General features: G+C 35.7%; 2 protein-coding genes and 1 long non-coding RNA gene across 3 annotated transcripts; all 3 read left to right on the top strand.

Moving 5' to 3' along the window:
- Positions 1–206: 206 nt before the first annotated feature.
- Positions 207–737, top strand: LOC144427267 (GATA zinc finger domain-containing protein 1-like). The gene has a single exon (XM_078116159.1). The coding sequence runs from the start codon at positions 207–209 to the stop codon at positions 735–737; it is 531 nt and encodes a 176-aa protein (XP_077972285.1).
- Positions 738–814: 77 nt separating this feature from the next.
- LOC144427321 (uncharacterized) lies at positions 815–3513 on the top strand. Its single transcript, XR_013477874.1, has 4 exons — positions 815–1885; positions 2205–2259; positions 2557–2649; positions 3354–3513. It is a non-coding gene; the product is annotated as an uncharacterized LOC144427321 (long non-coding RNA).
- A 15939-nt stretch (positions 3514–19452) lies between these two features.
- On the top strand, positions 19453–23948 carry LOC144427278 (gap junction alpha-3 protein-like). Its single transcript, XM_078116225.1, has 7 exons — positions 19453–19687; positions 20406–20503; positions 20947–21084; positions 21399–21480; positions 21703–21821; positions 22407–22543; positions 22899–23948. The coding sequence occupies exons 1-7, from the start codon at positions 19567–19569 to the stop codon at positions 23206–23208; spliced, it is 1005 nt and encodes a 334-aa protein (XP_077972351.1). The 5' UTR covers positions 19453–19566; the 3' UTR covers positions 23209–23948.
- The last annotated feature ends 510 nt before the right edge of the window (positions 23949–24458 follow it).

Genomic DNA, 24458 nt, shown 5'->3' with positions numbered 1-24458 from the left:
AACAGTAAAGATAACTGCCAACGACGTGTGAGACAACACTCACACAAAATCTGGCATCTATAAATTTCAATGATCTCTGCTTTTAGAGGTTAACACTTGGTGAAGTAGTGAGGTTTGCTGCTTGGTTTTCTTGGCTCATTTGAGAATGGCGTTCTGCTGGTTTGTAGAAGCAGTGATTCTGAATTTACATTGAGTTTGGCCTAATTATGGACAAGTCAAAACAAGAGATCAACGATAATGATGGTTCTGGCAATGGTAATGGTGGTAAGCGAGCTTCAGCAAGATTAAAAACCTCAAAACAAAAAACGTCGGAAAGGCGGTTGCCAACAAAAGGAAAAAGCAGGCGGGTGATTTTCAAGCAGAAGACCACTTTTAAGGGCAAAGGCACGTTTTCATCTATCACAACAAGTGACTGTATTTTTTATAAAGGACAGTATTACCAAACTGGAGATGTGGTTTTTGTGGTGGATGTTGACGATGGACAAAAATATTATGCACAATGCAGGTCATTTTTAATAGATCCACTGTGTGAAAAATCTGTTGTGCTTACATGGCTTTTGCCAACAGAACAATTTGATCATTCAAAGCCTTTTGATCCAGAATCATTTTATTTAGGACCAGAAGAAGATTTTCCGAGATTGATGGATTTTGTTAATTTTGTATGTCATGCGCCATCAAATTATTTTTCAATTTATAAAACAGCCCGATCAGTTCCTTCAAATAGTGTGCCTGTTTAGTTACTATGCATATGGAATATTGTGATCGGGTGTTGTAAATTACTGAAAAGTGATGTCAGCTTTTGAGGTTGAAGGAATGGGTTTTTCATGTGGTTAGACAGTTGGAGGATAAGGGATATTTTTAAGGGTCTAATCATAATGAAGTCAACCCTTGTTCATTTTTATTTAAAGTTGCACTGGACTGAAGTATTTTCTGATTGAAAGCAAACATTTGCTTAATTTTCAACTTGATTTGATAATTCATTTTATATTTGAATTATTGAATTATTCATTTTATATTTGAATTATTGAATTAAACTATTTGAGAATGAAATGTGAAGGAAAAAAATTTGAAAAAATTAAAATTTGTGTAGTTAATCGTTTGTATGTTTTGTGTACGTAATATTTTTGCCTTTCCAAGAAAAGCTGCTCTTAAAATATTGTACTGCAATGTTTACACAAAAAGGATTTCTTAATACTGCATTCTTAATATTTGTGTCAAAATAAAATATGGCATATTGATTGATAATCAAAATTTATCACTAATTTTGTTATATAAACTTCCCAGAAGACCAATGGAACAAGCTCATACCTCCTTTTTTCATTTTCCACTCTAAAATTTTTATGCAGTGCAAATAGTCTGTTTGCTGCTTTTTAGGAATTATGGAGACAAGTTTTTCCCCGTTTCCTGCATATGATGGTTAGATTAATATTGAATAAGATAGAAAAATTTTGAATCTATATCATTTGACTATTTTATGTTGGAGGGAATAATCATACTATCAAGTTGTAACTTGCATTTATTGGCATATTCGTATATAATTTTTAATTTGAAGTTAGAAGGAAAACTATTACTAAATGTAAGCTGTACAGAGTATGGTCAATTTTCCTTACTATTGATCAAGGAGTTAATGATATGCAAATAGTAGCAATGATATTATTGGGAACATGAACATAATAGGATAATATTATTATCACGTATGCTTGATTGATCATTTCCGGAGTGCTTACCCACATTATTTTTACCACAGTTGTCATATTTCTGCTGGATGTGTGAAGTAAACATCTTTTTATATATTTTCTGACTCATTTTCTACCTTTTGAATTTTTTCTAGATTATAATTTAAATCAATATGTCTGCTCCTCTCGCTGTTTCACCTTTGATAAAGGTAAGTCTTTTAAATTATATCGAAATGTTTTATACCATGCAACTAGCAAAAAGTAATCTTCAACTCAATTTCATGCTCAGTAGAGCAAAATTCGTTTATACCAAAAGTCAAAACTCGTACTCCGCTGGGGCGAAAGGCAAAATTGAATCATATTATGACGATTTTAATAATTCAAGTTATCATTGAGAAATTTGAACGAAGACTAGTATGGTAGATTAGACATAACTTGCAAGCTAAATTTCAAGCTTAATGTTATAACATCTACTTAGATAAATATTTATATATGGTATGAAAGAAAAATGTTTTCATTATTTTTCAGACTGCAAGATGGTCATTACTGTTACTTGGAGTCACATATGGATACAGAAAAAACAGTAAGTGTGATTCATAATCAAAACCTTCTTGCGATATTTTCATTTATGCCCGGGGATGCGGTGATGGCTTGGGAGTAGTTAAAGTTTATTGTTTCAGTTGTATGGATTTGAATACTTGTGGAAGTTTTGAGCCACAAACGGTTACATGAACCATCCTGAATTGGCAAAGGAGATGGAAATCCTTTTATGCACAATTATTATCCAAGTCAAGATAAATTCTAGTAATAAGTATCTGTTTGTCAAATGGAAAATATTTTAACATCCACCATTGATATCTTCCAAACTCTTGCTTTGTAGATAAAGTCACAGCATTGAGAGAGAAGGAAAGAGTTGTGGAAAATGAAAAAGTACAAAAATATTTGACACAAAAGGAGGAAGCTAGAGATAGAGGTAATTTATCTAGATTTATTTTTCTGGCTGATTTTTTTCAAGATCATTATTTAAGGTCGTCAATATTGAGTATTATAAAAGCTTGCATTGCTAAACTGCAGTTAATGATTTCTAAAATATGTGATGGTGACATTTTTGGGGCATGTTCTATTGATGAGTAATTCTGAATTTTACCAAACGTTCTCAAACGGTGGGCCGCGATCGTAGACAATTTTTTGAGGGGCCGGGAAGCTTAAAAATAAAAATATTCATTAGATTTGATCTTGCCTGCTTCATTTTGGATATTTACATTTCAAAACTTCATAAAACATACTTTCGCCTTATTATCTGTTATTTGATAGCTTGTTATTTTCGAGGTGGGGCACGAGACTTGACAAATTCTAAAATTGGGAGACAGCCTGAAAAGTTTGATAACTACTGGTTTAGACCAAGTATTTTGAATGAATTCGTACAGCTATGCAATCATACTATGTACCAAATCATACTTAATCAATTCTATTGTTTTCATGATATTGCAAACTTCATTGGAGCACTGTCCATTTGAAGCCATCTCTTTAAATACTCATATTCCTTTTATGATTTTCAAACTTTGTATTTCCTTTTCATCTGAAGCTTTTAAGCATTGCTGTTAAATGTGTTCACATTTCAATATTTACGAGGTTTCAAATTTAATCTAAAATAAACTCGCTCAAATTTTTTTACAGCGAGGATAGAGTTTGAAAGGGATTCCGTTTTGTTTGCAAAGCCTGGACAATCTTAGGTTTCTACATGGACTGACTATATTTATAAATTTGTTTCCAGTGATTAGTTCATTTTCCATAACCTACTTCAGTTGTGACAAAATAAATAGGAAAATATTTCAAATTGTTTTATCTGGTATTTCAATAAATCGAAGGGCAAATCCGAGAAAGGTATATTTTGTTCTAGGTTGTGACTTGTGAGTTATGAGTTAGCTAATTTCCTTTGCCGGATATGGCAACATACTCTACGCAAGAGCATATCATTAAGTTGCACAAAAGAAGGGTGCATTCAGGTGCTAGGTAACTAGGAGCATGCTAGCTAACGAGATTAAATTGTATCCTATTGCAAGCTATTTGAATCAATTGGGGTTTAGGTTTAATTTCAATATTTTAATAAGAGAAACGATGGCCAGCATAGTCTTACATTTGCATATATGGGACAAGCATCTGGCAGTCGTTTCACTTTTGAATAATTTTGACCTAACGAATTATATTGAAACATTTCTTGATATCTTTATGTCACTTGACACTAGCGACGTTTTTGCAGGAATTAGCAGCAACTTCGGGAAAGGAGACTTGTAACATACTCTTGTGCATTTTCAACAGAGCATTTTTTTGTGGAACACTTCATAAACCACGCCCCAAACCACGTTATATGTCTTTCAATCATTCGTTTGTCTCATAGATCGACAAAAGTTCTTAAATCACAGGCCTACTATCTTTTGAACTCGACTGGCAGACCATGCAAGTGTAAAACTGATAGATACCGTTAGTTGCGGCAATTTTCAGAATAGATTTGAGGCTCGTATCTGTCAATTTGTATCTGTTATTAGATGTGTTACAATTCATCAGACTGGGTATACGTGAAATCAAATAACACCTATATTCTGTGTCGTATTTAAAACCTGGCACTAGTCGGCGAATCTGTGAAAGTCATTCGGTTTGAATTCCTCTTAGAAACACTCCGATTGAGATGGATCATCATTCGCTGTTGCAGTGACCTGTGACATTGATAAAAATAATAAATATAAAGCAATGCGAATAACGTTTCTTTGGTTTGGACTGGAGGGAGCGATACGACCATGCGTTTTATTCTAAGAAGAATAAAAATATACTCGATGATGGTTTAGTAGGCAAAGAAATCAAGAGTTTTCCAGTGACAATAAGTCGACGTTTGGCAGCTTCGAATCCCGCGGAGGATAGTTATAGCCGATAGTATTTCTTCACGGCTTCCACACCATCGAGTCCGTATCTAAAAAGAGCGACTGTTTAACTATTCCCAAACGAGAGATGGACTGGCAACCAGGCGGGAGCCCATGTTCACCATATGATTAAGTCCTATTATCGGCTTTGCTCTCCTCGGGGCAAAAATGAAAGACCTATCATAGAAATCAATGAGTACTCCGACTTCTCCGGACGGGTATAAAAAACTATCCTACAGCAATGAATAGTGCGACATACGCGCTTATATTCGATCACAATCGGACTATATTGGGTACTTGAGGGTAAAAATCGTGCAAAAGTGACCCGAATGTCTTAGGTAACTTTTAAAACATCCGGTTAATAGAGCACATCTTTCTTATCCGCTTGGAATATCCTACCGGGATGTCGATATTTTTAGTACAGTATGCAGTAATGCAGTTGTTCTTCATTTCAGCATGTCCTAATCCCATTCATTTCATTGGGATCGGATTTGCAGTACCTACTAAATTCGAATGGCGTTGTATGCTATAACTCATTGGTTCCCAACCTTTTTTATATCGCGGCACACTGTTTAGCTTATTAAATATTCGCGGCACACCTATCACAAAACACGAACATTTTCTACTCATAAATAGTACGATAATCGAACGCGAACAAATGGTTAATAGTTACCGAGTTTGTTTTTTATCAATTCTAAAAAAAACATCGTGTTTTAAAACAAGGGCTTGTTTTAAATCATATTTTCTCTGTATTTTTTATTGAAATACCCCTTGCATCGCCGCGAAACTACGCCAAAACGTTGTATTCGGGCAGCTGTACACGCAGCCGGAATTATAATTTTGAAAATGTAAGTCAAAATTCCTATTTTGACTTCTACTTCTATTGCGTACATTTATCGCGACTTTCGTATAGGGCTGGGCATTTCGAATCGCCGCCATCTTGTTTTTTTCTTCTCAATTTTTTTTTATGAAGTCATATTTTTTCAACGCAATTCTGACCTAGGACTCTTTTCTGTAGTGAGTTCTTGATAAAAACGTGTTTTTTATTGTGTGTAAACGCTCAGCAATCTGTCTGAGTGATGTATTTTACGTTTCTAGTAATTTTTGTGTATGGAGGACCAAATACAAGAAGAAAGTTACATACAATTATATATCTCCCCAAGTATTCGAGATTCAATTCGAAAAAAATATTCGATTCGATTCTGAAATCATCAGGTATTCGAAAATGCCCAGCCCTACTTTCGTATCTCCACAAAAGTCATAAGATTTCAACCGGAATGTTTATCCGAGATTCAAAGAGACGTTTTGAGTAAGAAAAATCATGAAAATTGGCTCAGAAGCCTACTACAAAATCAATTAGGGGAATGACAGCCTTCGGCAAAACGAGTGGGTTGCGAGAATGAAGAATATGCTTACATCGACGGCGGATGAGACACGCTAGCCTGGCCTATATGTTAATTGTAAGATTCTCTGATGCAAATACGCTTCAACTAATCTGTTATGACGCAATGATGTGGATTTCGAGTTCATGTATTGACATTTTCTCATAAAATGAAGGCTTTATTACGGTTAATACTGTTCGGGTAATTTATGCTTAGCTTAGCAAGCTTTGTTTTTAAAAGTTGAAGTGATAAGAGTTTTTCAAGGTTATACAATATCATTTATTCGATCGCATTTCAATTTTCGCAAGGTGGATTCGTCGCAGGGTCGTTTACGTAATGGTTACGTTACGTTATCGGTTGCGTCTTACTGCGCCAACCACCGACTACAGCTTGAGGAAGGTGTGCATGAGCCTTTATCGTTATTTGTGGCGTTTTGAAGAATTTATTGCAAATAAGAAGCGCTTGTCAAGTTTTTACATCCATTTTTCTTCAACCTATTTAATACAAAAAAATCAAATAGTACAGCCATTTTGAACAAACAGGCAAAAAAAACTTGATTTAAAACAATTGTTTTAAATATCGGGTTGAATTCGGGATTTTATTCCATTTTTTAACCGCTCTGATCTTTCTTTTCACCGTTTGTAAATTACTTGTCCCAATTTTAAGCTAAAAATATTATCGTTTCTGACGCCGGAATGCGGATATTTATGAAGACGATAGTTGACCTACTTGATTTTACATTTCTATTGTGGCTGTTTTATTTTCGTATTAAATAGTGAATAAAAATCTTGCAAAGTCATGAATCTTGCGTGAATCTTTATTCTATTTTAAGTTCAAGATATATATAATTAAATAAGTCGGCAATAATGGCAATTCTACTAGTCAAATAATAATTCCTTGGTACAATTTGAGAAAAATTTCGCACAATGTTTCCACTTAGTCTCACTGACTCAAACTGTAAGGCTTTTTTTTCAAAATAAATATTAAATAAAATGGCATAACCTACCATTTACGAGAATATCCATATGTGGATAACAAAGCCTTAAAATCCCGGAATTTTTAGGAAATAATTGCGGGATCGGGATTGAAAAAAACAGTCCAAATTCCGGGATTTTGGGATCGAGATTTCCCGGGGTCCCGGCCACAGCTGCATCCATGCGTGACTATTTCTCTCGTTTGCAAGCACAAGGCAAATCGCCATCACCTTCTGATATGGAACAGTACTACATGATTACTCTGCCGGCGCTACACCACATAGACACACAAATTAGAGAATTTCCCACGGCACCCCTGGCAATATTTCACGGCACACCGGCGTGCCGCGGCACCCCGGTTGAAAAACACTGCTATAACTGACCAACGGCCGGTCATTCCAGACAATGAAAAGTCCAGCAATTATCTCGCACACATATTATATAAAAAGGCCACGTGAAAATCTAACTTACGATCCCGCGCAAGTGATCAACCGTGTGTTAGAAATCCTATTTCCTACTAAAGCGAATGACATCATACGCCAGGTCTTGAGCGTCATTGGAACAAACTTCCGCGTGCTAAGTTTCTCGTACAAGCTAACCTACAATCAAGTTTATAAAAAGTTGTCTCATGATGTCCTTTAGGTTTAGGGGACGAACAATATGTCACCTAACCGTGTTACCGCGAAGGAACCCGCGAGACTCCGGAAGAAATTGAATAAAAATATCATCCATCTTCGAGTTCTGAAAATTTTGCCTTGTAGTCCATGAGTTGAGGAGAAAATTTTCCAAGCAGCATAACGAACAACATCAATTTGAATAGGCCTCACTTCTAATCCAACAACTCGAGCAGCTAGCAGTGGTTTTTAAACTTTTCGAGCCGCGCCCCCCTTTGAAAAAATTTACAAACTTCGCACCCCCCCCCCCCCCCCTACTTCTTGCTTTGAAAAGTGCCTTTGTGGTAGGTGCATTATATTAAGATGGCGCTGTAAAAGTGTCGGTCTCATATCACCATTGCTCAGATTGTTTAGGCATAAAACGCATCAGATTCAACAGTTTAGAAAATGGAGAATGCAAATGAATTCGTGTACATTTTTAAAAGGAACCTCCAGAAGTATGTGCACCAAGATGGCGCACAACCTGAACATAGTATGTGTACCAGGTTAGGGTTCAAGTTGTGCGCAATCTTGGTGCACATACTTTGAGAGCGCCTTTAATAGTTAATATGCATGTGGACGTTTTCCAGGCCCCTGACCGTTGAAAAATAAAGTCGCTAATGACGTATGCGATTGCATTTTGTTTAAATCTCCGATTGTTTTCGCCAGCGTGACGTGTTATTTAATTCATAAAAAATTATTATTTGTTTGTTCTCCCTAAATCAGAAATCTCCCTTGACATATATATGTTTTGTGTCGAGACGATGATGATTTGTTTTTTTCGTTATGACGTGGAACCATGACACTTGTGAGGAAACGAGTTAGTTTTATTTATATAATCATTAGCGACGAGATGCTAAAGATATAATAAAAAAGTGAATTCGCAACCAAAAATGTCTTGATTGGAAAAGCGGCATCATTAAATAATAATAAAAATTAAACGGAAAACACCATGAGTTTTGTTTTGGCATGGACCGCGACAAATTAAACAAAAAAATTCTTAGACATTGCAAATCATAAATTACTTGTGCATGCGGCACACCTGTAGTGTTCTAAAACTACAGACTTGAGATGAATTTTACTCTGTGAGATTTTATCGCAGACTTGGGAATTTTTCTAACGGTGATATCCTAAAAATAATCGAGTGACAGTGGAGTAAGAGTTGCAGGGACGACTTATATTGGTCTAATTTGCAAGAATACGGATAAAAACCAAATGTAATAGTCACTTTGCCACATATTTTTATGTCCGCGGATTGCCGTAGTATTGAATCGCAGATTTGATTTATCACAACTTAATACATGAAGCAACCATTTTAAGTATGTATATCGTCAGTATTAAGTCATGGATTGAATATTTTATTCAACAGAAAAAACATTTCATATCCGTTGAAAATTTCGGCTCTTTTGACAGGCAGCGTAATCTCGACGACTGACTCAGAAGCCGTAGCGCGGGAATTTCGGGAGATGAATATTTGATTAACTAATATACTTTATATGCATTTTCATTGTACTAAATTAAATATAGTTTCTGGAAGTTCAAACCAGATCTTTCTAACAACGATCACGAAATCGCTGGAGCGCAATATATATCAAAACTAAATATAATCAGGCAGTTAATCTCACATTATTATGTCCGCGGATTAACGGGGTATTTCAGATCTGTAATTAGATCAGATCTGTTTATTTTGTCGCGAGTCGCCGCAACCGCAAGTTACCTTGTCCTAATCACTAATGAATTAAAATGGAAGGACATTTCGAATTTTTGCAGTTGTCATAGATTGAATATTACGAGACAGAAATTTTTTTTATACCGTGGAAAAGCCGGCATTTTTAACGAACGTGAAGACCGTTTCAGGAGCCGTTGCAAGGAAATTTTCGATTCAATCTTGTGACCTCTCGCCCCCCCAGTTTAAAAACCATTGAGCTGGACCAATGAGAATGTGCATGCCAGATATACACCTGGCGACATCTTAAAGCTTTCGTATATCCAACCTATATATAGATATATATCTGATTCCAAATATTTTGAAAAAGTTACAATTATGAGAAGTTAATACCTTCAAGCGTATATCGCTCAATGTCGATTATTGGATTTTCCGACTGTTAGCAACTACATATTTCCAACTCGTGCTAGATTTGAACTTTCGACTTCGTTTACCGATAAACGCTAATGGACTATAGCACAAAGCATTAGTAACAAAATTTCAACTGTCCCAGCGCTCAAAGTTGTTGAATAGAAAATATTCCTCATAGAGAGACTGAAAGCAATTTAGCGTCAGTAATTTATTTACATTTTAATGGCGATCAAGGTCGATTTGTACATATATCAAATATGAACTAACACATATATACCCATGGATAAAACACAGAATATATCACAGGCGTATATTAAGGTGATTATGATAAATTAGTGTCAGGGCCTCGGTTATTGCGGGGCTCTAAGGGAAAAGAATTGCGCGGGACCGGGTAATTAGTCTTTTTACATTTTATCTAAACACAAAATCACTATTGGGGTAACTTATTTTGCGAGTGTTGCGCGTTGCAAAGTCAGTAGGTAAATATATATATCATGAAAACTATACAAGTTATGATTTTTATTGGATAAAGTCGGTAATCTACCCCTAAAATCATCCTGATGGGGCGCACAGAAGTAATGTCTCACTGCGTTTCCGACTTACGATCGGCTATGACTAGTGTTCCTATAGAAAACATCAAGGATTCATGGAAAATTTGGGAATAAATAAAAGTAATAGCTACGCTTACCATATGTCCCGTTTTAGGCGCACTTTTCAACGTCTTGTCCCGGCCGGTCAGTCAAACGTCCCGCTTTGACGTTCAGCAAGCATAATACCCGATGTTATGACAGTTTATTTATTATACACCAAATTATGGCTTTAAGAAACTAAAAACGCATCTTAACCTAAACACAAGAACATGCAACATAATTACATTGAGTCACTAAGTATAACCAAACTTAATCGGACTACCGTCTAATACTCGTAACGGCACGTAACTAATGCAGTAAGGCAAATGCAGTCCGTTGTCGCTTGACGATAATCAGTGATCACAACACAAAGAACGATAATGTAATAATGACGAAATATAAACTAAGTGTAGCACACTGCAACAGGAATGACTTAACTTAATTCTCATAACATTCTTCCCGTCTATATTTAAAAACCATAGCGTTCTGTTGAACACCAATGTTAGTTCGAGTTGAACGACGTGGGGCAATCCTTTCATTATTAGCATTGTCAGAGCTAATTGAAATTTTAATTTTGAACTCTTCATTTCGGTAGACGTCGCATCCATCATTTAGCGGTGACGCATTAGGGAGTAACAGAGCAAATTATTTTTCAAGGCAGCTTATTACTGAAGCGGAAGAAAGATTGGTGCATGGAAATACAAATGGGAATCTAGAATATTCATCGGCAATGGTTATCATGTATACATTCTTTGTCCGCGATGGCAAAGGTCCCTTGAAGTCCATACCCAGTCTTTCCGTGACCGTGTGGTGGCCTTGATTAATGTGCCATACGGTGGGGAATAAAATTTCGGTTTAAGCTCCGCACATACGCGGCATAATTTACAAGTTCTTTTTACTTCATCAGTCGAGACAGGCAAATTTTTCGATTTGACGAAATGTAGAAGTCTTGTGACGGCCGGGTGACATAAACCTTCGTGTATTTCTTGCAATGACGTGGGAAAAATTGATACGCATGTAGACGTGAGCATCAGATGCGGCATTTTGTTTTCCAGGTCGATATATAACGTCGTAACTAAATGAGGCTTGTTCCAGCCTCCAGGACTGAATTTTATTATTCTTCATTTTTGATCGACGACGGTTATCTAGCATGAAAGAAACCGATCGTTGGTCGGTCACGATAGTGAACGGACGTCTTGCCAGAAAATGGGCCCACTTTCGCACGGCTTCAATGATTGCCGTTGCCTCTTTTTCTACAGCGGGATAAAACCTCTCACTCTTCTGTAGAACACGCGACCAAAATGCCACTGGTCGCCCTCCTTGATTCGGTGTGGCTCATTCTACATCAAATGGAACATGCTCATCAATTGAGCTCAAAGTGGCATTTCCGATTTCTCTTCTGAGAGATTCAAAGTCTTGTACTGTAGCGCAATCCAAAGGAAATGTTTTCACTTGGCGGAGTCGTTGCATTTTATCTGAAAAATTTACAATTTATTTCGAATAATACGCAAAAAGTCCAATTATTCTTTGCAGAGCTCGACTATTTGTTGGAGGTAGAGATCTCTTGATGGAGCTAGGCGTTCGGGATCTGGAGCTTATACTGAAGTATTACCCACTGTATATCCTAAAATGTTAATTTTTCGTACATTCGATACTGTTTATGCATCATTTAATGTTAAATTGTTTTTCTTAACAGTATCGAGAAATTTCTTCGCGTTATAGTCATGCTCCTCTCTCGTATGTCCAGCTATAATTACATTGTCGAGGTATGGAAATGTATCTTTCAGATTGCCTTTTCCCACAATTTCATCCATTAGCCGCTGAAAGGCTGGTACTCCATTGGTCACTCCAAATGGAATACGATTGAATTCCCAGAGTTTACCATCGCCTTCAAATGCAGTGAAAATTTTATCTTGCTGGCATATTGGAATCTGATGATACGCGGATTTCAGATCGTAGGTGGAAAACCAGGAATATCCGGCAAGTTCGTTAACCATATCATCAATTCGCGGCAATGGATAGGCGTCTAGCTCTGAATAAATATTTATCGTTTAAGAATAATCTATGCACAATCGTCGTTTTGAAGTCAATGGGCCCTTCAAAACTAAAGGCTGTGCTCTCCACGGCGAAGAACTTGGCCTGATAATTCCCTCGTGCTACATTCTCGAAACTTCTTTAGCGATGAATTCTTTGTCTAACGCGCCAAAACGGCGAGATTTGACAGCTATCAGATGATTATTTTTTCATGAGATTAGAAAATAACGAAGCCGGTGTGTAGTTTGCAGCAGCTAAACCACATACTTTTGATTCATATTGATCTGGAAGTCCAGGACGAGAGCTGTCAAAAGAGAAAATTACTCTTATGTTGTCTTTGAAAGTCCTGACCAAGCAATAAATCACAACAAAGACCTCGAAATACTTTAAGCGGCACTTTGGTATATGAACGAGTACCAATTATCATATCAGTTAAACAGGATCCAATAGTCGTTCCTTGCAGATGCTGGACAGCCATCACTACATTTTCCCGTGAAGGCAAAATTTTCAAACGTAGCATTCTCGCAGTCTTTTCGTTTATAAAAGAGAGAGAGCTTCCGGTATCTATCAACGCAGTGATGTTGCGACCAGCTATGACAACTGGAAGTGTTGCCGGCAGGCGGCAGTAAACACCTTGGTGCCGATTGCATGTCGTGGACTGATGGATTTACTGACGCCGTTATAAATGAAGAGTCTCCAGATTTATTCATCTTTGATCGGCAAATATTGGCAAAGTGGCCTTTTTTGTCGCATTTGTAGCAATTGGCATTGCGAGCGGGACAATTTAGACGATTGTGGTAATTATATCCACAGAATATGCATTTTCGTTCGTTATACGGCCAGTTACTATACCTTAATTGTCGAAAAAGGTTTTGGAAGTGGCCAATGCCGAAGGCTGCAATTCGTCGATCCGAGATGCTTCATAGGCTGACGAATTACGTTGCGCCAGATCAAGGGATGTAGCTTGTGAAAACGCTAATGCAAGGGTCAAGTCCTTGTTCTCCGAAAGACGTTGTCGGATGTTATCTGACAAAATACCATTGATGAAAGAATCACGTATAAGTTCGTCGCGGTACTGCGCGGCAGAAACATCTTTAAAATTACAGTCTTTACTCAGATTAGCAGAGTTTGTAGAAATTCGTCGATGGATTGACCAGGTTGTTGCTTTGCCGTAACTAGCAAATGCCGTGCAAATATTTCATTCGGCGTCTTGACATATAAGCTATGTAGCACTTCCATAGCTTTACTATAAGCGCCCACATCTTCAATATTTCCTTAAACATTGTGAGACACTGAGTTGATTAGCCTCTTGAGTTTATTCACAGACTGGCCCTCTTGTACACTGATCTATAATTCTTCAATGTAGTTCTCAAATGTTTTTCGCCAGTGCTTCCATTCCTTTGCCGCGCTTGGATAATTCAGATTCAAGTCAAGTCTCGCTGGTTTCATCGATGCATCCATATTTAAGATTTTAGTTTCTTAAATTGTTATGACAGTTTATTTATTATACCCAAAATTATTACTTTAAGAAACTAAAAACGTATCTTAACCTAAATACTAGATCATGCAACATAATTACATTGAGTCACTAAGTATAGCCAAACTTAATCGGACTACCGTCTAATACTCGTAACGGCACGTAACGAATGCAGTTAGGCAAATGCAGTCCGTTGTCGCTTGACGATAATCAGTGATCACAACACAAAGAACGATAATGTAATAATGACGGAATATAAACAAAGTGTGGCACACTGCAACAGGAATGACTTACCTTAATTCTCATAACACACGAATATCACCAATTGGCATGTTCTCGTTGCTGTGTAGCCACTGTAGCGTATCGGTAGCCTAGTTACTGAAGGTGAATGCGTGATTTAGTTTGTTTCGTCGTTTTCCGCTAACATTATTAGCGGACAATTGCTACAATTTGTTACGTGTAAGCCCCGCACGCCAAAAGAGTGCTAACGTCAATGTATATATGTATATATTCCTTTCTATTTTTCGAACTGAAGCCGATATTCAGACAGACAGCGCATGAACTCACAATGACAATATACTCAATGAAGACAGCCGGGATGGTTTTAAAATGTAGGCCCCTAGTGTGAAATCGGTAAATTGAAGTTGATAAAATCACAGCTATGGTCTTCGGAGGCGTCCCGATTTGAGGTCACAAACATATGGTAACCCAATGAGCATATATACCTATATATATATAGGTATATATGCTCATTGGGTAACCCTAGTAATAGCCTTCTAATGAAAAATACAATCTTTAATCACTGAAAATTTAAAAGCAATTGGCCTATAAGTGAATGAGAAAAGCGACTTTTCATAACAACAAGACAAAAAATACCAACAAGAACAACAACAACGTAATAGCAAAACGATCCATAGATTCACTCCGTGTCCAATAATAGAATATAGTTAGAAAACTCGTCGCGCAAATGGGCGTCGTCGCACCGCAGGTTATCGGTACTTTTACGAGACTATTGCTGCGCAGGAGGGTATTTATTATTTGCAAAAAATTCGTACCACGAAAGTCTGTGGTTAAAATTTTAACGAACAAAGATACGTTATCTTTGCAGCAAGTGTTGAAATATGTGTAAATACTTTCAATAAATTAATGGAAATGCCGATGTGACCTTCACGATGTGTCATTCCAGGGACGTGTGACGCTTAAAACAAGGACGCCTTTGAGAGTCTGCGGGCAAACTGTTGAGAACGATTGAGATTGTCTGCACGTAGGAATTAAATTTGTTTTGAGAATGTGAGCATGCATGTCATTTGGCAAAGATTGTTGGAATTCAGAATATGAAAAAATATCGAAGGGTGTATATAAGTATTATAGTAAAAGACAGATTTATATACCAACCAACACCCAGGTCTTTCGAAATTCAGTGAAATGTTGAAGATGAGACTTTATTGCTATGAATAGATACAGAGCAGACAGAGGTTCTGGTTTGAATCTACGCAGCGGGCCACATTTACGTTATATTCTGTCTTAGAGCGATTTTCAAAATATGTGCTGTTGAAAGCGATAGCATATAGTGATGATAGCGTCAGTGCATCCTTTTCTGTCACTTTTAATTACAAGTTTGCGATCTTTCTTTGAAAAAACTTGCATAAAAATGTCCCACATTCTGAAGTGAACCAAATAAGATATTCAGCAGGGATCGAGGGATTCAAAAATATGTGATAGTGATTTGCAGCTTTGAGTTTCCTTCCAGATAATAGTTGTACAATGGCAAAGCTTGAATTTATAATAATATAAAATGGAGAATAAAGCGCAGAAAAGTTTGGTATATGTTTCCAAATATCCTGTTTTATGACGAAATAATCAAAATTAAGTTTGATGATGGGATTGCATAGTCAGATTTTTATAGAAATATAGATGACAAAATTCCGGCCTGCCATGAAAAGCGAGACCTGTCTATGAAACGGGATATTGGATAGACCCAAAAACATATATATTCACTATGACAGCAATGTAATTGTTATTAGTCCTATGACCAAACAAAATTCGTTTTACAAAAATTCTTAATTTTTAATAATTAATTTTTAAACTTTATCAATAGATAAATTACTCATCAAATTGCGGACTTATTTAAATTGTATATTCGTCGACTACCACCAACTGTTGCAGAGTCAGAATGATTCGCTCAGTTTTACGGTTTGGAAATCAAACATCGTTTAAATGCCAGCAAGTATGTTGACATAGCAGTCAAACGTAAGAAAGTCGGGAGAAACTCATAAAACTATTTGTACTTTATTAAAGACGGTATATTGGCTATTGGATTTTATGAGATCTTTTAATTTAAAGCTTAATGAAAAGTAAAAGGGCACCACAATATATACACACACACACTGCTGTGGGACTAGCCTGCTTTTAAAAACTTAAAGTCCACTTCGATATGGATACGCTGTAAGTATACGGCGGAACATTGATTTTATTTAAAAGAAATTCTGATAAACATTGTAGATGATGTTCAATCAAGTCATCTGAAAATGGTCTCGTCCCATGTTTTACATGGGAACTGACATGTTTCCACAAAATAATTTCAGTTTGTCGCCTTGCTATACAGCCAGATATATTCATTTCTATATCAATAATATACTGAAGCAAATTTGAAATTTTATATTTCACTTGCCTTTCGTATACAATGGTGATTGTACAACTTTACTAGATTGTCAGTATTTAGTCATCGATTTAGCAAAAAATGGTTTTGCCCAATCAAGTAATTTCGAATCGATGTAGTTAAAATCTGAAAATTTTGCATGTTGGATATGAGCGTTTTTACAAATAACCAATATGCTCCCCCATAAACTTGGAGATTATATTACTACGTATAAAAGTTTTGTGTGTTGACTTAAAACCTGAAGTGAGGTTCAGGAGGCTCGCACACGTCCGCGCGAACAAGTATTGGATTATCGCGATTTTGGTGAACCCGTTTCTGTTTTAACCCATTTTTCGTAAAAACGTATCAATGCTATGATATTCGAAAATTTTCTTCCTTATCTTTTTTTTGGTTTCATTAATTTTCACCACAAAAATACACTTATTAATTACAAAGCACAAACTTTTGGTCAGAGAAGAAAGATATTAGGCAGACATGGGCTACGTGACTAATGAAAGAAGTACAAAAAATGTGGTTAAACTTTATCAATTATTTACTAGATGTCTGGCTTCGGAGTAATTTTCGATCTCTTTAGTAATCAGGCAGTTATGAAATTTGAAAACTTCTTGTGTACTTATACATGACACATACATGATCGACGTTTGCTGCAATCATTGATATATTTAAACCCCATCTCAGACGAGGCTATCTTCGTTCTCTCAGCTTCTTGAGAAGTCTTTACACAAGTTACATGTAGGTGACTGTTGTATGAATTTATGTTTTAGTGTTGTCTCAAGGCGTTGACGTATAGTTAGTGAAAGTTATACTGCATATTCGAATGTTTTTTTTTTCAAAAATAAGTAGTTTTTCAAACTAGATTTTTTTTACCTAATTACATGAATACTGGGGTAAGATAATATTTCAAAAAAACGAGTAAAAATATTCACTCGATATTACTTGAGATCCCCTTTTTCGTCCTGTCATGAAAAGCTTTTATTTAAAATCGGCGTTTACATTCTGGAAAGAAGGCAATATAAAAGAACATCTTTGAACGCTTTCAGATTTAGAATCAATTGTGGACATAATGGGATTAGTAGAATTAGTCGTAGGATGCTGCAATTACAGTTTAAATATCCTCAATTAGTGAAGGGAGACAATTCATGTCTCACGCTGCGTCGATATAGCTTAATAAATTCGATAAGTATAACATATCTAATTTGATTTGTCTTGCTCACTTAAAAAAAACTCGTTTGTACGGGTAGTTGGATATGTAGAAACTTGTTCTACATGAATATTAAGTCAACATGTCTGAAGCAATGTGTTGTATTTATCACGGAGAAATTTAGATATTTTACGTCATAGAGTTGATATTAGATGTAATGAGTTCGGTGGGATAAGAACACATGGTCTTGCTGATAATTATACAGGGACTATAGGACGTACCCTGAGTAAACTGAGTAAGAAATTTTATTCTGTTCAATTAATAGTAATGTTTGGTGAAAAGATAAGTTTTTTTTATCAACGAAACAATTTTTCCGATAATAAATTGCCCGTCAACATTTTCCGTTGCCAAAGGTTTGAGGAGTAATACCAAAAAAGTCAATCCGTATTTTTTTCTCTTCATAACTGCACAGATTAATATAATAAATATACACCCGAGCGACACGATTATTTTAAAATTTTTACTATTGAATCAGATCAGTGCTTTATCTTCCAGTACTCGGCATAAATTTTCAGGATAGGATCAACTTTATTTGCATTCCATCTTATGTTTAATGTCTACCTGGCGACACCGCCCCACTCAAGACGAATTTGAATGATTTATTATTTTATAAACCACTTCCATATATCAATACTCAGGACAAGGAAGATTAAATAAGCATTATTAGCTTTTAGAATTTAAAATTACAAATTCATCGTGACGTTTCAGAGGTCAGAAACTTTATTCGCTGATCTTGAATTACCTCAACCGAAAATGACGTGAAGAGAAACGTTTCACAATTAAAGATATTTTGACCCTAAGTTTTGGACAAAAGAAATTCTAGACGCGTTTTCATATTAATCTCCATTTGTTGCGTTGTGTCATATTTGCATTCCATTACAATTTTTTTGCGCGGAATAAAAAGATGTAGATTTTTCCAGATTACAAGCCTCAGATTCAAGATTGATGTTCAGATTGGGGACGGGAGGTAACTATTTTTCCTGTTAATTTGTCAAGAATGCCCTAATATTTGAATCAGGAGATTTTCATTTTTTTCCGCCAACGGTAGGCCTCGTTTCATCGGTGACCCAAATTATTATCTACAGCGAGGAAAAAAATGTTTCAAACGATTTCAAGTATACTTCAGTCCATGATCATCAAAACAAAACACGAATTGACAGGGCGCTGTTAAAAACAATATAAATTTTTTGATATTGAGTGTAATTCAAGTTGGCTATAAATTCATCTTTGAGTCGTTTTTTTTTTCATCAAGATTAAAACCACCAATTTTGCGTGTGTCCGAACGTTGACGTTTTATAAAATATCACTGTCTATTCAAGTTTTCATGATAACATGATTGCAACAATTACCATCAATTTTCTGTTAATTTGCTGACTCTTTTAGCAAAGTATAAATTCTTAGCTCATTGAAGCTTTTCCAAGAGGTACAAAATTACTATGGGATTACTGGTAACATGAAACAGTAAACGCACATTGCTTTATGAGTAACTCAGCAATATGAAACGTTTATCTAAGCATAGTTCATGAAAACCACTTTCATAAGGAACATATAAGCTAACACAGTTATGTTGAATTGGTGAATAGTTAGCCAGCCTGAACTATAAAACGATACTTACCTTATATAGCGTTTACCGTTTTTATACAGTGTTTGTATAGTATCAATTCCAATAAATACCGGTAAGCCGGATGAGATGTTTATTAAATACAGCTGAGAAAATATAATGTGAACCAATAAAAAGTTTCAGAGATAAATCGCATTTATGATGAAACCGAAAGTGTAGAAGACTTTGAATATTCACCTTTTACAGGCTTGTTGCTATATCTGTTGTTTTTGTATAAAATCAAGCATATATATTTATGAAGCATTGTGGTATACTGTAATGTACAGACATGGGTTGGCATATCGTGCAAAAGCTTATTGAACAGAGCGCGGAACATTCAACCTTGATTGGAAAATTTTGGGTGACGTCATTCTTCATAATTCGATTGTTGATTGTATCGTCAATGGCAGGTGAGATTTTTTGTTGAAATAATGGCACATTGATTTTACTATTGGATTCGACGCGTACATATGGTTCATTTTGAAAAATTGCATTTGTTCCTGATGTGGTTAATTTGATAATTAAAAATATCACTTTTCCAAACAATTTCGAATTTTTAATACTTAAAGATGGAAAAAGTCGTTAGACTTTTTGGTATTTAAAAAAAAAAAAATTCTGAGTCTTACGAACCCTGATATTATGCTCAAACTCGTTATTTTATTTTTATTCACGTGAACACTTTTATATAGACACGTCTTTATAGGACATTCTTCAAATATTTAGATGAAATTTTTTTGACATTGCAGAATTTATTTGAAACATTGTGTACATATGTATAGTTTTGCTTAATTGTTGCTGTTGTTAGGGGAAATTTGGTGTTTAAAAAGCGGTCGTCTCAAAAACTAACAAATAAATCGTTCAATTCAATCAATTCCCAGTACTTAAAGATTCTTGGAGTCAGAAAGCTATTACTTTTATATTTATTTTACTTTTCTTGATACCTATAAAGTTCGTTTGGACCTTCAGAAGTATTGCGCCAAGATGGCGCACAACCAGAACATAGTAAGTGTACCAGGTTAGGGTTCAGATTGTGCGCCATATTGGTGCACATACTGCAGGAGCGTCATTCGTTTTAGTAACTATAGTCGATGTAAAAGTGAAATACAAGAAACCTGTTTCAATTTTTAGGAAATGTATGGGGGAGCGCTCAAGGAAAATTTGTTTGTAACACGCTCTCTCCTGGTTGTAAGAACGTTTGCTTCAATGAATATAGTCCCATCGCCTTGGTGAGTGTAGACGTTTTTAGATTCTATAGAAATGAATGAAACAAGGTAGCAAACATAAGAGCATAGAAATGGGAACACAGAACATAACTTTGATAAAGCGTATATTCAAGTTATTCTTGTCATTTATGTTTTAATAATTATTGTAAATTTTGTAACTTTACTTAATTGCAATATTCGAGACAAATACATTTGAAAATATTATTTTGTTGTATTGCCCCATCCATCTATTAGATTCTAAATGACATCTGTTTCTATGTCTTATTAAAACATGAAAATATTATCAAATTCATTTATCACCTGAATATGTGCTTATAAAGGTGGAAATAGTTGAAACAAATAGGCCTTTGTTTAATTATAAATATTCTTTCAACGTTTTTGCCCTCGATTATCGCTGGCTATTAATTGGTTCACAAATAATGGGTCATTTTACAAATTTATTTCAGACTAGATACTGGTTCCTGCAAATACTTTGTGTCGCTTTACCGTCGATCATATTTATTGTCTACACTGCTCACAAAATGGCAAAAGTGACGATAGTTGTGAATGCTAGGAAAGCCAGAGAAAAAAAAGAGAAAGAAGTGGTTAGTATTATTGAGAATTTCGATGCTACTTTATTTTTATTTTTTTTAATAAAAAACTTCTGAGCAACTCCATGTTCAACAAAATGTTATAATACATACATATATGCAGTATATAAAAATGCCGAATTATTTGTGCCAAACTTGAATAATAAATGTTATCAAACGATAGCATAAAGGATGCATAAAATCGAGTAATATTGGAAAAACAGTACGTGAAAACCCGGATTTTGAAGTGAGCTATAAACCGTTGAATATCGAATCAGTAGAAATATTAATATTATTGGCGGAAACTTTCAATTCATTCATATATTCAGAGAAAAAAGATTCGCGAAGAAAAAAAGAAAAAAGAGAAACAGGAGATGATTGAGGCTGGATTAAATCCTAAGCGGATAGAAGGTGGATTTTTTCTCATTTATACGATATTAATTCAACTCAATTGGTGTCGCTGCTCGATAACCAGTACTGGTTTTCAGCGTCTCAATCCACCCCGTAAATGCTATATATACTTATTTTATTCTAATCGTATATGTAAGTTGCGTATTTTCAGTATTGGTGGAAAAATAAATTACTGATTTCTCCAAAATCTGAACTGTGCAATTTATCAGCTTTTACTTTTAGAACTTCTGAAAGACAATTCTGATGACGAAAAAGACGATAAAGGGAAGGATGAAAAAATGGTTGCGACGAAGTTATCGGAAGATGCCCCTTCCAAATTATTCTTGGCTTATTTCTTTGTTGTAAGTTAACAACGATAAACTCAGTTTACCAGGAGGCATATTACGGCGCTTTTTTTTCTGTAAAAAAGTGTCGCTAATTGCTATATATATATATATGAAATATCAATATTTTGAAACATGGCAAAAAGACATTACTCTGTGGTCGCAGCTAGCAGGGTGGCCCAAGTGATCAATACCTAGCTACGTCTTCCTCTAATTTCCGAGTCTGTAACGATTGACTAACTGATTTACAATCCCCACAGAGTGGCCAAAAGATTCTGTGCTTTCCTTATTGAGCTTAGGTCGCTAATATGTATCTCTTGACGTTTACAGCTACTCTTTACGGTAAAATACTTTTGGGTAAAATCGTGCCATAATCCACTTTAAATTTCTCTGTGATTGTGTGTGTGCGTGTGAAGGTGCGTGTGTGAAATAATTTTAGGTGCGTGAACACGCACCACTTGTTCTTGGCAAAACCTCCTATCTTATATTCTGTACATTTTGAACTTTATCTAAGGTTTTGTTTGCTCTCATGATTTCATAATCAGTTTTTACTTTTTTATCAATCATTTGATTCCAAGTTTGAATTTTATTCTGTTTTTATAGGTGCTTTCCAGGCTTCTGATCGAAATTGGTTTCATGGTTGGACAATATCATATTTACACGTTCAAATTTATGATGCCGGAATTATTCCAATGTCAACATTGGCCCTGCCCAAACGTTGTCGATTGCTTTGTATCACGGTAAGAAAAATGCGAGAGTTAATGCTCCAAATCGATAACAAATTCTAGTTTGTACTTTATCTCGTAGACAAATATTCACGTTTTTCTCTCCGAACACGTTCATTCACGCTTTTCTCTCCGGACAAGGCCCTGTACAAGCCATCACTGATATATATAACGATACGCAAGGAGCTAGAATCATTTGAAAGCTACGGAATCTTTCCAATTTGGTATTGCCTACCCAATGTATAACGCATATGGTAGGGTGGGATGTAAACCCGAGATCCAATATGCCACGGCAACACAGTTACGCATTAACTGCTTTATTGTCAACTGACCCAGATCGTTTATGCTTTCGTGTCCAAATTTGTTTCAGGCCGAAAGAGAAAACCGTATTCATCTGCCTGTTTTTTGCTACTGGATGTATCATGGTTCTTCTCAACATAATGGAGCTGTATCACATATCTGGAAATTTCGCCAAAGCCTGGAAAGAACGTGGAGATGACATAACAAAGCTTGCTAGTGACGGGCCCAGTTTCGGTCACCATGGAGCCCGACACTGGGCACCAGGAGTAGGGTATGTTGAAGAGGGGCTACATGGATACCCTGATGCCTCCGGGTTGCCAATGCTGCATGAACGTCCTATGGGAAGAAGACATGGGCGAGGAAGACGTGCAAGACGTTAAAATATTGTGAAGTCAAACGAAAATTGTGCCAAATCTTCAAAAATGTGTAAAAACTTTAATATATCGTATATATATATTTTCAGTAGCCCGATCTGCTATAATCGAAAATTTTCGGTATTATGCAATTTAAATAGTTCTTGTTTTGGGACTCCCATAGTGTGTGTACCACGTTAGGGTTAGGCGATAATTTTATTTCGATTTTCCCTATTTTAGATCTATTACGAGTTCGGGGACTGTCCGTGTTAGCCAAGTGAATACACCCCTGCTCATTGTTTTCATTTCCTTTACACAACTTGATGTAAGGTAGGCGAACAAAATTAGTTACCTCCATATTGGACACACACTTCTGGAGCGCCCTTATTTTATCCATCTTCAAATGTAAGAAGAAGTTTGAATATATATAACTTGCGCCTGAACTGTATAACAACATCCGAATCAAGCTTATTGTACTTTTGGTTCTAATATTCTATGAAATATTGTTGAAAATCTGAACATTCAAAATATAGATTTGTGAATTGCAACATAATACCACCATTATCAATCCCTTTTTAAAACATGTGTTGAACACACCATTTCTTGTATAATACACTACTTGTTAGAGATCTTTCAAAATCATGAAATCTTCAATTGAATAAAGTGCCATATTTTGTAGTTTATTTATAATATATATATATATAGTGTTTCTGTAATCATTGTGCTGATTATGGGGCAAAATAAATCTCTTACTGCGTGCACAATAACACATCTCTATAAATGGGCTATTTTATTTTTGTTTGGTTAGGGTAGGGATGTGTAAACTATTTTACAGGCCAGATACAAGTAACTGGGTCAAGCTGCGGGCCGCACCTAGAAACTCTACCTACGAAAGACTCGTGATACAAAAAATCAAATGTAGTTGTTACGGGTTTAACAATAATTATAATTTATACAAACATTACGTCCGAGTTTTGTGAGGGCTTAGAGCATTAACAGATAAAATGTGTTCCTACTTACGGTAATTTCTACCTACGAATGGGCTTCCGAAACGAATTAATTTTGTAGGTAGAGTTCTACTGTAGTTTGCAAGCACAAAAAATTGTTTCTCTTTGTTATTGATCTTACGGCATTGTAGGGGTCCTCGCAGAAATTTCTAAAGAGTTATTCAATTTCATTGCCACACCGACTTCAAACAAATTCAGTAAGAAACACGTTCTTATAACATTGTGTTTTTTACAACAGGATTTTGCTAGCTAGTTTAGCTAATAAGACAG

This window comes from Styela clava, chromosome 9 (assembly GCF_964204865.1).
Source record: "Styela clava chromosome 9, kaStyClav1.hap1.2, whole genome shotgun sequence".
Taxonomy (NCBI): domain Eukaryota; kingdom Metazoa; phylum Chordata; class Ascidiacea; order Stolidobranchia; family Styelidae; genus Styela; species Styela clava.
The sequence above is the reverse complement of the archived record's forward strand: the minus strand, read 5'-3'. Positions and strand labels throughout refer to the sequence as shown.